This window comes from Eretmochelys imbricata, chromosome 2 (assembly GCF_965152235.1).
Source record: "Eretmochelys imbricata isolate rEreImb1 chromosome 2, rEreImb1.hap1, whole genome shotgun sequence".
NCBI lineage: Eukaryota > Metazoa > Chordata > Testudines > Cheloniidae > Eretmochelys > Eretmochelys imbricata.
The window spans coordinates 262,461,541-262,477,221 of NC_135573.1; the positions used below are offsets into that span (position 1 = coordinate 262,461,541).

General features: G+C 49.3%; 1 protein-coding gene across 1 annotated transcript in view; it reads left to right on the top strand.

Moving 5' to 3' along the window:
- Positions 1 to 15,681, top strand: part of WNT9A (Wnt family member 9A) — a 68,328-nt gene that overhangs the window by 49,010 nt on the left and 3,637 nt on the right. Inside the window, exon 3 of the mRNA XM_077809534.1 lies at positions 4,739 to 5,001. Within this exon, the coding sequence (XP_077665660.1) occupies positions 4,739 to 5,001 (263 nt within the window). The remainder of the gene's footprint in view (positions 1 to 4,738; positions 5,002 to 15,681) is intronic.

Here is a 15,681-nt window from a genome sequence, read left to right on the forward strand (position 1 = left end):
AGCTTTTATACCTTTATGGGCTGGTTGTGAAATCAACCTAAGAGGAGCAAGCTTACATTGAAGTTTTGCCACTAAGCAGTGCCGTGGCAGCATGCCAGCCAAATGATCCCTTCTCCCCAAATTCATTTTCAGGCTGTGTTTTGATACGCCCCCTGCAGTGCACAGAGCCTGGGCTATTTTATCTGGGGCCTGTTGCGCTCCCTGTGTATCCAGGGTAGCATTGTATTGACAAGGCCAAGAACCCAGATGCAAAAATGCCTGTTGCCTTTTTCTAGCACATCTGTTGCTGGCTGTTTCACATTGATGGCTGATGGCGTTTCCTTCAGGATCTCTAGCCACATAATGTATTTTTGATCTCCTGTTCCAATATCATGCTTTATACTGTAAGCAGGGTCTGAAGGAATGCTTCCCTGACAGCTAGCTGGGAGGAGAAGAGACTGTATTTACATAAACACACCCACAGTTTGCTCCTGCTCTTTTTCCATATTCATCATTTACAGCTGTGTCAAAGGATCAACTTTGGCTGGTGTTGGGTACAAATGACCTTCGTACTGAATGGTAACCATATTTCAGCACCCCAGCAATGTTGTAATTTATTGTAGGAATACAGGAAAGCAGGACTGTGCTTAACCTGTCCCAAATGAAGGGGGGCACCCTCCATCGAAAAAACCTTGTTAAGCAGGGGCTTGAATGTCGGAGCCCTGTGAAAGTAAAAGGGGGTGGGAACAGGAGTTGTGGTGTCCTGGTCAGGAGGCTGCACTGCCCTGCGTCCCCCCCCTTCCCAAGGGGTCCTCTCTAGACTGGCTTAACCTGTTTTTCTCCTAAAAGGAATAGAGCTAAATAGGGTTCATTAGGAGTCTCTTTTGAGCAATTAAAACAAATCAGAGCTGAAATCACTTGATGAGGCAATGTTTCTGCCCAGCATGCAAAAGAGCTGCAAATCACTGAGACTGATGTGCAGAGGTCCCCCCGTACCCCCACACACCCCCAGGGTGGGAGGTGAACTCTGCAGATGCACCTCTGAACTCTGGGTCTGCGCTGACCAAGAGCAGCAACTGTGAGTGAGGTGCAGAAAAGGCTCAAGCATGTAAAAGGGACTTTTGGGTTGCTGGACTTAAGAACCTGAGGGGAAAAGGGCACTGCCCAACCTACTTGGGAGTTGGTCTTTTTCTCATGGTTTGTGTTTATGAACCCTGTTTGTGGTGGTTTCCCAAATTAATGCCAAGTTACTTCCCTCCTTTTATTAAGTTTCTTTTCTACACTCAGACTGTGTGTGCTTGCAAGAGGGGAAGTATTGCCTCTCAGAGGCACCCAGGGGTGGTATGTTTCAGAGTAACAGCCATGTTAGTCTGTCCTTGCAGAAAGAAAAGGAGTACTTGTGGCACCTTAGAGACTAACCAATTTATTTGGGCATAAGCTTTCGTGAGCTACAGCTCACTTCATCGGATGCATCCGATGAAGTGAGCTGTAGCTCACGAAAGCTTATGCCCAAATAAATTGGTTAGTCTCTAAGGTGCCACAAGTACTCCTTTTCTTCAGGGGTGGTATGTAATTTTCCCAGGTTACTAGGTGGGAACTTGAGCCAGTTCTGTGTTGGATCGATGGAAAGGAACCCCAGCTCTGGCTGCCACTGGCTCCACCTGGCAGAAGGGTTACAACATGGTTGCAAATTCTCATTTCTGTACTTTTATAGTGTAACACTGACAGACCCTGGCCGTCGGCAGGTGGGATCGAATCTGGGACCTCTTAGAGATTGACAGCCTTGGCTAAGTGGTCTCAGTGCCACTAGATGGGACAGAGCACCACATCCAGGAGATGTGTGCATTACAATAGCACTCGCAGCAGCAGCAGAGAGACCAGTGTCCTACTCCAAAAGCACTCACCTCTATCCCTATCTAAAGGTTACCACCTCTAGCTATATGGAGCTTATGACACACACCTGAGCAGTTTGGAATCCCTTCAGTGGAGCACACTGCTTCACCCTACAAATCTAGGAATCTCTCTGCCAAATCCAGTTTCTCCTCTGTTCTGTTAACATCCAAAAGTTAGCAGGAGAAAGTTGCCACAAACCAATATTGGTGTGTTGAATGCTCCCATTGATTTTTACATTTGTCAGTGGCCGCTCTATAATACACAATCTGTCCTGTGTGACGGGGATCACTTACGGCAACTGAGCACCCCTGCCATGTTTGGAGCAAGTCTGCAACTCTAATAGAGGTTTGCCTGCTTGAGATGGGCCAAATCATGGGGTTGTGTGATGATTATGTGGCATGGGCAACAGTCACCTTCAGCCACTGCCCTTTGAACGTTGGGTTTTGTAACACCTTTAGAGTCTAGCCTGTCTGGTACCAAGATAAGAAACAGCCAACGAATGCTGCAGTGGGTGGAATTGGGGATTTTCGTAGGGGCCATGCCTCTCTGCATTCGTATTGGGTGTGGGGGGGGGAATGGCCCTGTGTAGAGATGTTTAGCTCTGTGTGGCCTGCAGTAAATGAGGGGTGATGGGGGTTCACCCACCCCAAGAGCACCTCCTCCTGGCTAGGCATGGCACAGCAGCGTTCTTGCCATATGGTGCCCCCTGCTGATGGCCACTCTACTGTGGTGGTGGTCTCTTCCCATAATTCAGTGCTCTCTTCAGAGCTCAGCCCTCTGTTTAGGTCACTCCATGGTCCCCACTTCCAGAATATCGGCCTCACACAGGACCAACTGTATGGAGGGCACCTCCAGCAGATCTGTGCCACTTCCCAGTGGCTGGTAGGGGAATCCCAGGCCCACCCTCTACACTGGGTTCCAGCCAGGAACCCTATAATCAGCAGCCAACTCCAACAGTTTCCTTCCTGCTGTTTCCTTGGGCTTCTTCCTACCCTGCCTTCTCAGGCAAGACATTCTTTCCCCACAGGGGTTGACCCTTCTTCCGGGGCTCATTCTTCCCCCTGAGCTTCCTCCTTCCCACCTGGTCTCTGACGGCAGACTGGTGTCCCTGCAGCCTTCTCCTGCTACTACAGCTTCTCCCCCAGCTGGGCTTCATCAGCAATTAATATTTATAAATCCCTGGGCCTCCTGTCCAGAGGCTTCTGGGCCACCTTAACCCCTTCAGGGCTGGTGTGGGCTCAACACCCCATCACATTGGGCTATGACAATATAATGCCCAGCTCCTAGACAGAGCCTTCCATCAGCAGATCTCTAAGTGTTTCACAATCTCTTGTGTTTATCCTCCCAACACTCCAGTGATGTAGGGCAGTGCAGTTATCCTCATTGTTCAGATGGGGAACTGAGGCAGAGAGGCCAAGTGGCATGCCCAAGGTCACACCGGAAGTCTGTAGTAAAGCAGGAAATGGAACCTGCATCTCCCAAGTTCAGACTTCCAGTAGGCCCTTGCTGTCAACCTGACTCTTACATAGTGCTGTGTCCCTAGAAATCCATGGATTTGGGAATGCCCTGCAATGCTAAAACTGGTGCTGGCCCAGCACCATGTAATCTCACTCCTGAAACGACTGCTTTGCATGGCCACTGCCCGATCCCGTCTAGCAGTGTGAACCTTCATGTCTTTGAGTGACCGACTAACTGACAGACACCAGCCACTGTCTCACCCTTTGCTTGAGTGATTCACAAGATAGGGATTCTTGAGTCTGATCCAGAACCGAATTCTGGGATCGGATCTCAAACATGCAGTAGCTTTGTCTTGATAGTAGGGGACCTAGGAGCCATTTCTGTCTTCATCAGCTCCTTGCGTAATCTTGATCCAAGTCACTTAACCTGTCTGTGCCTCAGTTTAATTAACTGTAAAATGGATACAGTCGCTACATTGTGGGGGGGTGTGCATGCACGCAAGACACTTTTCAAATGTGACAGTGCCTTTTGGTAATGGGCCAGCTGCTGTGTAGGTCGCTCTCCTCCCTGCTCAACTCTTTGGATATTTATAAGGAATAATAACATACCTCGTTTCCTTGAGCTCATGTGCTTCTGGAGCAGAAAGTCTTGTTCATATTCCCCACTGTAACCATTTAACTGCAAGTGGTTCTGCTGTGCAACACAGTCATGGTCATGAAGCTCTTGCTGACCTCAAATTTGTTGTTTGTGGATTACTTAATGAGGATTTTGACTTGTTCCTCTGCTGGTTTTGGAGGCTGGGGATCTTCACAGATGCCGTCCCCCCCCCCCCCCCCCCCCAAAAAAAAAAAACCCAACACTTTCCCTCCTTCCTCTCTGACTCAGGTATGGGCCTGGTCTATACTAACAATTCCTAACCATCATACCTATGCTGGTATGAGTGTGGTTTTTGTTTGTTTTAACTGGCATAGCTATGCCAGTTAAAAAGCCCTACTGTAGATATAGTTTATAGCAGTATAAGTGTCTTTGCCAGCATAGCTTCTTTCCTAGGGAACTGGAGTGAGCTATGCCAGTAGAAGCCCTTTTTATGCCAGTATAAACTGCATCTACACTAGGAGGGTTTGCTGGAATAGCTACACCAGCAAGTTTCCTCGTGTAAACAAGGCCTTAGCCACACATAGGATGAGAGCTGCAGGTTGAGTGCTGATCTGTCCTTTCTCTCCTCACTTCTCTGCCATAGAAAGATTGTTCTTTTATATTCTCCAATATTTCACTCTGTCATATAACCCTGTGTGGAGTAATGCTTTTGGCATGACTTAATCCCTTCAGTCCAGTCCATTGGAGATAACTGTGTCCAGCAAGGCGGTCCTGCCACAAAGTAACACTGTCCTTTCTCTTCCTCTCCTAGGTTTTAAGGAAACAGCCTTCCTTTATGCTATTTCCTCGGCCGGGCTCACCCACGCCATGGCCAAGGCCTGCAGCGCTGGGCGCATGGAGCGCTGCACCTGCGACGAGGCCCCTGATTTGGAAAACCGAGAGGCCTGGCAGTGGGGCGGTTGTGGTGACAACCTCAAGTACAGCAACAAGTTTGTCAAGGAGTTCCTAGGGAAGAAATCCAACAAGGACCTGCGAGCCAGGGTGGACTTTCACAACAACCTTGTGGGCATGAAGGTGAGAGACTGCTCCTTCCAGCCACCCAATCTGGCTCCTGTGGAAATCGGCTCTTGTGGGAGTTAAGGGATGGTCTGGGTTAATTCACTTTGCCTTTCACCTCCCTACAGTTGGGTCTGAAATGGAATCAGAGGAAGTCTCCCCTCCCCATCTTCTGGACTTGATCACATCTGGCTACCTCTTGATAATACCATGGCCACTGCCAGGGTGCATGAGCACCTCCCCTCAGGAGGAGCAGAATTGCACGCTGTTGCTGTCAGGACTAAGTTGCCTCCTGCAGAGCTTTTGAGAAGCTTCCCACCTTCTGCAGCAAGGGAGACTTGGATTAGATATTCAGATAAACATTCTGTAAACTCTGGAATAGGCTTCCCAGGGAAGGTGTGGAATCCCCATCAATGGAGGATTTTTAAGAACAGTTTGGACAAACCTGTCAGGGATGGTCTAGGTATACTTGGTCCTGCCTGCATGTAGCTTAACGTAGCCAGGATAGTTTGCCCCACCATCATTCAATGATAACTAAAGATGCAGACAAGAGGCTGTTGTGTTTGACCTGGCTTTGTTCACTCTGGCTGGCAAAGCAATGCTACCCCTGGGTTGGCCACAATAAGAGCTAAACTGTACTAAAACCTGGTGGCTAAACCCATTGGTATGGTGTGGCTGTAGCTGTTTTGGGTAGAATAAGAAGCGTTCCTTGTAACCTGTTTTTTTCCTTGTGTCCATCTTGTCACTTGTACATGGAGCTGAGCATTAATTCCCAGGGATAACAAGGAGAGCTAGGTGCGCATGTCAAGGGAAGTGTGGGAACCCTCTGCTTTGGCAGCCTCTCTAGCCAGATACCTTCATGGAGGGGGATGCCAATAAAGGGTTAATTAATCCAGTTCAAGGTCACGTTTCTTGGCAACCTCCTTTTCTTTTCCTAAAGAAACTGGACCTGGCTTTTTGTGCTCCAGCTTCTCCAACCATTGACTAGCACCAAAAGCTAAATTGATAGCTGTGATGGGAGGGCTGCTCGAAAACCAGCTGGTGCCTTGACTTTTTTTAACTAAATGGGGGAATCTACCCTGTGTTTCAAAATAGGCAACTCTTAATATGAGTTAGCACAAACCAACTTGAGAGACTGCAATAGAGCTCCCTTTTTAATATCTAAGGTACCTGTAGGACCCCTGTTACTGTCGTATCTGAGCATCTCCCAGTCTTTAATGTAGTTATCCCCTCACAACACTCATCTGAGGTGTGATCCCCATTTTACAGATTGGAAAGCCAGTGACTTGCCCAGGGTCACATAGGAAGTCTATGGCTGAGCAGGAAATTCAACTTTAGGGCCCTAGCCTGGGACTTGGAGCCTGAACACTGGGCCACAACTGTCCACGTTAGGGGTTGCCCTGGCTTAAAGGCATCCGTTTAGTTAAACTAGTGTGGACCAGATGCATCCATGTAGTGCACCGTAGAGCCTGCTTTGGGTTGGCTTGGGGGGCGGGCAAGAAGACTCCTCCCTCCCATAGCTTGCCTTCAAGAGAGCCCTACCCAGACACTCTCTCCACTCCTGCCATGGACCAACACTGGAACAATCTGGTAAAGGTGCAGCCCAATTTTGGGTGGTCTCTCCCCGCTTCTCAGCAGCATGGATTGCCCCTCCCGCTATCCTGGCTAGATTGTCGGGCTCAACGGGTAGTGATCAATGGCTCCATGTCTAGTTGGCAGCCGGTATCAAGTGGAGTGCCCCAAGGGTCCGTCCTGGGGCCGGTTTTGTTCAATATCTTCATAAATGATCTGGAGGATGGTGTGGATTGCACTCTCAGCAAATTCGCGGATGATACTAAACTGGGAGGAGTGGTAGATACGCTGGAGGGGAGGGATAGGATACAGAAGGACCTAGACAAATTGGAGGATTGGGCCAAAAGAAATCTGATGAGGTTCAATAAGGATAAGTGCAGGGTCCTGCACTTAGGACGGAAGAATCCAATGCACCGCTACAGACTAGGGACCGAATGGCTAGGCAGCAGTTCTGCGGAAAAGGACCTGGGGTGACAGTGGACGAGAAGCTGGATATGAGTCAGCAGTGTGACCTTGTTGCCAAGAAGGCCAGTGGCATTTTGGGATGTATAAGTAGGGGCATAGCGAGCAGATCGAGGGACGTGATCGTTCCCCTCTATTCGACATTGGTGAGGCCTCATCTTGAGTGCTGTGTCCAGTTTTGGGCCCCACACTACAAGAAGGATGTGGATAAATTGGAGAGAGTCCAGCGAAGGGCAACAAAAATGATTAGGGGTCTAGAACACATGACTTATGAGGAGAGGCTGAGGGAGCTGGGATTGTTTAGCCTGCAGAAGAGAAGAATGAGGGGGGATTTGATAGCTGCTTTCAACTACCTGAAAGGGGGTTCCAAAGAGGATGGCTCTAGACTGTTCTCAATGGTAGCAGATGACAGAACGAGGAGTAATGGTCTCAAGTTGCAGTGGGGGAGGTTTAGATTGGATATTAGGAAAAACTTTTTCACTAAGAGGGTGGTGAAACACTGGAATGCGTTACCTAGGGAGGTGGTAAAATCTCCTTCCTTAGAGGTTTTTAAGGTCAGGCTTGATAAAGCCCTGGCTGGGATGATTTAACTGGGAATTGGTCCTGCTTCGAGCAGGGGGTTGGACTAGATGACCTTCAGGGGTCCCTTCCAACCCTGATATTCTATGATTCCCGCCCCGCACACTACTCCCCAACCCTGGCAGAATGTGTCACGGGTGCCTGAGATACAGCAGACGGGACCTGCACCTAATTCACTGGGCTGGCAACAAACTCTAGTCTCCTTCCAGTCAACAGAGCAACTTCTCCATGGACAAAGGCTATTAAATGTGCCATGTATTCCTAGGTGGTGGTATTATTCTGCCCCATCCATTTAAAAAAAAAAAAAAAACAATAAAACCAAAAACCCTAGTTTTGCCTCTTGGTAGAGGTTCTGACTTCACTTCTTGACACCCTTGATGTGTCAACTGTAACTTCCCGCAAAGACTGAAATCCTCACTGAGCTGGTTATGCCCGTTCGGCCTTGCAAAGTGCTTCCCATATGACCTCAATTGCTAATGAAAGGGCAAGCTTGTCTAGCGTGAGGATGAGGTAATTAGACTTTGGACCTCTCCAGCATCCTCTTTATTGTGAAGCATGAGCTCTGAATAGCCCACTTATTAAAAAAGCAATTTCCCTTCCTCTGCCAAATGTACTTGAGCTCACTCAGCTATTCTCCCCACGCACCACCCCCTGCTGAAAGAAGTCAACGCCACAAAGCTCCATGGCTGGCAGCAAAGTGGAAGAGGCTCAGTTATATTACAAAGCGAGGCTGGACGCTATTCCACCACCCTCTTCACCCCCTCTTTTGTAACCCATTAATGAAAAGTCAGAATGTTAGCACACTCAATTAGTTCCACTGGGCTTGAGTAAGTGATGTTTTAATTAAATTTCGTCCATGTTTCTCAGCGAAGTATCATTAAACGTGACTTTGCAACTGTCTCTCTGGAGCGTTGCTAAATTCCTGTAATCCCACAAAGGCCTGACCTTTTCCCTGAGGCATGTTTGGTCAAGCATGCCTTACCAGTCTGAGGGGCACTACGAGAGGGGATGCAGCTACCCAGGAAGGACCATTGTTCCCAGCCCTCTCTCCCTTCCTCCCAGTCAGCTGAAGGGGACAGGAACGTGGGTGACTGTCAGCTGCCTCTGCAGGGTGGTGCATTCAAAGGCCTGTTCCACCAGGGAGGATGAGGGTGTAGAGCAAAGGAGGCAGAAAAACTGCAAAGCAGCGAATTCCCACTGCCCAGTCTCTTGAGACCATAAATCCATCAGAAGTTGTTCCCCCTCATGCAGTAATTAAGTTTCCTTGCTTTATTTTGGAGTAACCTGAAAGGCCAGTTGAGGGGTTTTGGCCTGCTGAGATTATGTACAACTACTAAAGGCCTGTTCCCAAGCCAGCTGCTGAAGGCTATAAAATGGATCCAGCTTATTTCAGGTCTCTGCATCAGTGGGGTGTTTCTTTTTTTCCCAAGATCATGTTTGTAAGGGCAGGAATGGGAGGGAGAATCCTACTAGAGCACCGGTTCCCAAACTGTGGGGCATGCCCCCTAGGGGGCATGGAGGAACATTTGGGAGTGGGGGAGAGATCAGGGCAGGAGCACCACCCAGCCATGGTTCTTCACCTGGCCCTAGCCTCGGCCACAGCTCGATTCTTGGCCCCGTTTCCCGTGTCCGTGCCATGCCCCTCCCCCCCCCCAGGAGCTGTGGCCCTGTTCCTGGGATGGGGTGCACAATCAGGGTAAGGGCGGGGCACAACCATGAAAAGTTTGGGGACTGCTGTACTAGAAGTGGCTTTAGCAGCAGGTCACTCTTCCCCTCAAGGCCCACAGGGTACGTCGGACCCCAGTTGGTAACAACTAGGGATAGCTGTGCTTTGGCTTTCAGCACCAAGAGTGTGGTTGGGCCCCATTGTAACTGCCAAAAAAGAGGAATTTGGTTGGTGTCCATAGGGAGCTCTCAGACTGAATGGTCTGGCTGGTCAGCTCTCCTGCCCCTGGAGGTGACCTCTCCATATGAGGCCTGAGGTGGAAGTCTAGCCTGTCCCTCTCTGGGGTACTGTCCCTGGCCCCAATCACTGGAGTGTCAAACTATCTGACCAGAATGCACTTTGAGGGGGAGAAGTGCTAATATCACCATCTGTAAGGTAACTGAGGCATAGAGTGACTTATCCAAGGTCACATAGGACCTCTCCTAGAGCAGGGACTTGAACCTAGGACTCCCACAGCCCAGATCGCTACACAATCCTTCCTTTTTCTACCTGTCTTTATTCCCTGCAGACAAGGAGATTTCATCTCCAGAGCTGTCAGGCAGGGCTTCTAAGGCTAAATGCACGCAAGGATGTGTAATGATCACTCCTTTCAACAAGTCAAAGCATAAGACACAAGCATGTTGCATATGCAATTCTTTAGGGGTACATATGGCTGCAAATTGTACCTGCATTTTTCCATCCGCAGCAAATTGCTCCTGCAAAATACTGGCATCTGGAGGGTCAATTACCTGACCTATACCTACAAATCAAATGGCTAGCAAGGCAACTGCAGGTAGAAAGATACAGGCATACATTTTATTTTTCCAGGTTCAGATCTGCCTTGCAAAAGCCATTCTGAAAAGGAAGGCCTGACCATGAACTTGCCCCTGGAATTCTTTCCAAGTTAACCCATCAGGAAAAGTACTTATCCCTCACAAAGTGCTTACAAACATTAACGAAATCAGGAAGAATCTTGAAGCTAAAGTTTCCGTGCAAAACACTGCTTTAAAGCTGGGTTACATTCTTCTAAATATCATTAAATTGAATAATAAAAAAAATCTAAATGTAAAAGCGGATAGGGGAGGAAACAGATGCAGTTATTGTTTCTAGAATGACCATCTAAAGGGAAGTTCTGTTAGCATATACCTCTTGGATTTTTCTTTCCCTGCTCTGAACACGTGTCTGAATCCACACCTGGAAAAGTGTGAGGAGCAGGTTATTGATCTGAGTTAGGGAGCTGCAGGCTGAGCTCTAAGAATAAAACCGTCTAAGAATTCCCATGACTATGTGCCCAGCTCCTGAGTTTAGACAATTCCAGGAACTGGTTTAAAACCATTCAACGGTTGATTGCCTAGTGGGGGGCGAATGGGGATCTGTGCTCAGCGTTTTGGCTAAAACTGCAAGCTTGTTTGCAGAATGTCCAAAACTCTAATTTTTGTTTTTAGACTGGACTTTAGCTGGCGACCAAGCGCAGGCTACAGGATTATGCCACTGCATTGCAGAGTGGTGCTCTGCTGTGATTCCTCTTCCCCGAGTGTGTGTCAGAAGTGGGGTCCTCCAGTGCTGGATAATCAGTTAGCTGCTGTGTGAACAGATGAGAGGCAGAGAGTCCTGTGGTACCTTATAGACTAACAGATGTATTGGAGCATAAGCTTTCATGGGTGAATACCCACTTCTTCGGAGGCATATAGTGGAAATTCCCAGAGGCAGGTATAAATATGCAAGCAAGAATCAGGCTAGGGATAACGAGGTTAGCTCAATCAGGGAGGATGAGGCCCTCTTCTAGCAGTTGAGGTGTGAACAGTAAGGGAGGAGAAACTGCTTTTGTGGTTGGCTAGCCATTCAGTCTTTGTTTAATCCAGAGCAACAGAGATGCTCCAAATTCTTGAAGTGGTGTTGTACCCTAATCCTCTTCCCATGCATCCTTAAAGGGGATTAAGTGAGAGACGCCCAGATAATCCTGGCAAGTGACCCGCATCCACACGCTGCAGAGGAAGGCAAAAGTCACATGGCCTCTCCAGTCTGACCTGGGAGAGAATTCCTTCCTGATCCCACATAGGGTGATGCATCCGATGAAGTGAGCTGTAGCTCACGAAAGCTTATGCTCAAATAAACTGGTTAGTCTCTGAGGTGCCACTAGTCCTCCTTTTCCATTAGACCCTGAGCATGTGAGCAAGAACCAGCCAGCAAAGCACTAGAGAGAGAGAGAGAGAGACTATGCTCTGCCACCTCAGAGCCCTGGCCTGCTCAGTGTCCCATCTCCAGCTGTGACCATCCCTGATGATTTAGAGGACAGAGAAAACTCTATTTAAAAGAAGTTCTCTTCCCCCGTAAATCCAGTGGTGTTGAAGGCAGCGTGGTCGAGTGCATCAAGCAAAGGCCTGGGCATAGAGCAACCAGGCTTCTGTTCCTGGTTCTGCCCCAACCTGCTGTGCGAACTTGCATCACCTTAGTATCACAGCTGAAATATTTCTGATGTAAAAGGACCCCAGTGGTAGATGCAAGATCAGAGTAAGTCTGTGAGAGATGGGGGCAAAGCGGGTAACTCGGCTCCCCATGGGCTTCCGCTCAACTAGCTAGTATGTGTTCCAATCGACACTCCCTTCTCTAAACTAGAAAGTGTGAGGTAACCTGACCTAACACGCTGCAGAAATCCTATTCAAGCCACACGTGCCATCCCCCTTCTCTCCCCTCCCACCGTCAAGTTACGGCAACCGGCCTGAATGAGCTGGCGTTGCTACTGCTCCTTCTTGGCTATGCTTCTGTCCCAGGGGCCTTAGCACCGGAATCCATTCTCCAGCACCGCGCAGACCTGTCCACCAGCAGGTGCCCTCTCCTGGCTGCCTCTCTCTTGCGATGTGGTGAGACCCCCTAAGCCATGGCTTTCCATGGAAGACTTCCATGAGGTGTGACTGATTGGCAGTGAGGGAGGGTGGCTGTGAGAGGAAGCTCACTAGGATTTTCACTGTAGCCACCTCGTAAGATTCTTGAATCTTCACGAGCCCCAGAAGAAGAAATTTTATGGGGAGCTTGGTATGTGTCCCTGTTATGCACCAGCACTGTAAATGCACCCTTCTGGAATGGAGGAACTGGTACGCTCGTTAAAAATAGGGGAGTAGAAACTTGATGCTCAGTTCCACCCTGTGCCAGGGCTGAGTAGTCCTGGCTGTGGGTAACCATGGGTCTGGCAGGGAGATCAGGACAATGTTGCCAGGTTTGTCTGGTGGTTTCAATACTTAGTTCATAAACTGCCGTGTTTCTTCTCCAACAGACCCACCTCCATCAAACACAAAAACCTCAGCCAGACACGATAAATCTCTACTCACCTTTGGCCCTGCAGTGAAGGCTTGCACCCATAAAACCTTGCAGCCTGCATTCTTTGCACTTGCCTGTCCTCTAGGGGGTGCCATAGGGTCTTGCGTTTCCTCCAGTGCTGCTGGCATACCTGCAGAGATGGGCCAAGGTGGTCAAATTGTCCATCCTGTCTGATACTGCAAGAGTGTCAAACAAGCATCTTTTAAATGGATCTGAATACATCTGGCACAATCACATTATACAGGATCCTACTCACCAGCCAAGTCAACAGTGGGGTGCCAGAGGTAGATAATCTCACGCACTGGGTTGCTTGCCGGAGCACAAGGGAGTGGGTTGTAGGAGTGAGGAGGAGAACCAGCAGCCTCAGGAGTTTGCTCCAGGAGCGTGAAGTGACTGCAGTACAGACCTTATGCAAGCCTCTCTCGTCAGCTTTGCCCAGCACACTGGTGGTCTGGGCATGAAGTCAGGTATAAGAACTTGTTTCAGTTTTCACTGGGGGAGTGGGGTGTGGGGGGAGAACCAGTTTGAAGTGACTGCAGGAGAGCAAGCATAGGGGCTCTCTCTTAGTGTTTTGAAATGTGTTCTGTGTGCTCTTGTCTAACGTTGTGGGATTTCTTGCGGAGTTGGCTAGACAGTTTGGCACATAGCGTGTAACAGCTTCTGACCAAGCTGGCCCAGCTGAGCACTGTAAGCAGTAACACATCGCTCTCTGTAACCCGTCACTTGTTTGAATGCTACTGTGTATTATTGGATTGCATTTGAGAAGGTCTTGGCTGTCACAGGAATGAAGTGTGACCATTGGCTGGGGTTTGCTTAAGGCCATACGATGCGAAGCATCTTTCTAAAAATGACTGTAATATCAGGATTGGGCCAGGCCCCAGCTCCCAAGTCCATGACCTATTGCAGATTTGCATGTGGTGGATTCATGCCGCCAAGTAACTAAGAACCCGTTGGTCGGGGAAATGGATTTAAGCCAGTCATCTGCTGTTGTGGGGCTATAACGTAGGCTGACACCGTCATGGGTGGGAGGGGGGCGTGAAGGTTGATTTCAAGACACTGAGTAAAGCCAGATGGCCCAAAGGAAGAGTGCTCAGCAGTGGTACCTTTTACAGGAGGGAGCTTATAAAACAGACTGTGTTCTGCTTTGCTGTTTTAAGGGATGGTTATAGCTTGTCCGTTTAAAGTAAAAACAAAGCCTCTCTCGTGGAAAATATGGAGCTGGGCGTTTTACTGCCCTCTGGGGTGGGGGGAAGAACCAGAACTATAAAAAGATTATTCCAATCCATGAAAAGTACAGGCTACCCACGACTGTCCAATTAAGGTGTCCTCTTGGTTTTCCCAGCAGCTACAAAGTAGTTGCAGGGCTCAACCCCCCTGTGGAGAGGGATGGGTGGAGTAGGTTACCTAGCCCTTTCTAAGGGGGATGGGCTCCAGCAATAAGAAGTCTCTCTGGGACAGTCTGGTAAATAATGCCTTCAAATTGGACCAGATCCTCCACTCGGCTAAATCAGTCAGTGGAGCGATGGCGCTTTGTTCCAGCTGAGAACTTGGCCTGTATTTCCCCTCTCCTTGCAGTCACCTAGTGCTGGCCGCCTCCGTCTTCCTCTATTAAACCAGGCGACTTCTGCAGCAACCTCCTTTCCTGCAGCACTGGGCCTCCCTGCGTCCTGCCATCTTCCCTCCCATACCTCCTATCTCCTGCGAAAACACATTCCTTCCATTGCCCAGCCCCTGCTCCTCCTGAGCTCCAAATTATTTCGACGTGCAGTAAGTAAGAACAGCCTTTGTACAAATTAAAGCTGTAACGGGAAGAACTCCCTAGGTTGACTGGTGTGTGTACACCTTGGAAATAGATACTGTCGGTCTTTCCATTCCCGCCCCAGCACTTCTCCGAAATCACATCCTGCTTCGGATGTCTCCATCCCCTGACATCAGCCTTTCCGCAGCCACAGAATGCGATAGTGGAAGACTGAGGACACTCGAGTAAAGAAATAAACACCTTGCCTCCAGGCCAGACGCTACCCTTGCAGCCCCACAGAAGTCAATGGGTTTAAACAAGGGCAGAATCTGACACGAGACCCCGTACAAAGGTGTCAGTTTTGGTTTCAATTTGCAGGGCTTCCCAGCGTCCTTCAAACTCAAAGCTGGGGTGGGGAAGGAGAAGGACTCAAGTGGAACTGCCCCTCCTTTGTGTGTGGGGGGTGGGGGGGGGCTTGAAATCGTGCAACTGTGGCCTCTTTGAAAAGCAGTTGGTTTTCCCACACCCAGGGTTGTGACCCACTGGGTAGAGCAATGGACTTCAACTGAGGAGACCTGGGCTGTTCCTGGCTCTGCCAATGGCCTGCTGGGTGACTTGGATAAGTAATTTCACCTCCCTGCCTCAGTTTCCCCATCTGTACAGTGGGGATAATTATGAGGATCCTGACCTTTTTGTCATAAGATTGTGTAGGCTCGCTCTGTAACATACTGTGCTGAAAGAGGGGAGGGATAGCTCAGTGGTTTGAGCATTGACCTGCTAAAGCGAGGGTTGTGAGTTCAATCCTTGAGGGGGCCATTTAGGGATCTTGGAGGGGAAAAAAGAATTGGGGATTAGTCCTGCTTTGAGCAGGGGGTTGGACTAGCTGACCTCCTGAGGTCCCTTCCAACCCTGAGATTCTCTGATTCCAAGAGGCTCCAAGATTTGCCCAACTAGCATGCCTTGGAGGGAGGCAGGAGATGGGAGAATAAAAATGGCCAAAGAGGCCACATGAGTCACTGGTGTGCTGAAGTCTTCAGCAAACCTGCATAGCGTGCTCATGGCTCTGCCGCTCCGCCATAGACTCTTTGCAAACTAGTGGGCTTCGATTCCCGGCCTCACTTGCCGTCGCACTCTGGGTCACATCCTATCCCTGGAAGGGCCAGAAGAGCTTAAACTGTGGCTCTACTGTGGAATGGAGGCAAAATACCATAAAGGCTGGTGTTTCTTAAATGCAGCCACCCGGGGCTTTTCTTGCAGCCACAGCTTCCTGGGCTGTGATGGGGAGGGCAAAATAGTGCCCCTCTCCCCAGATGCACTACCTTAGTGT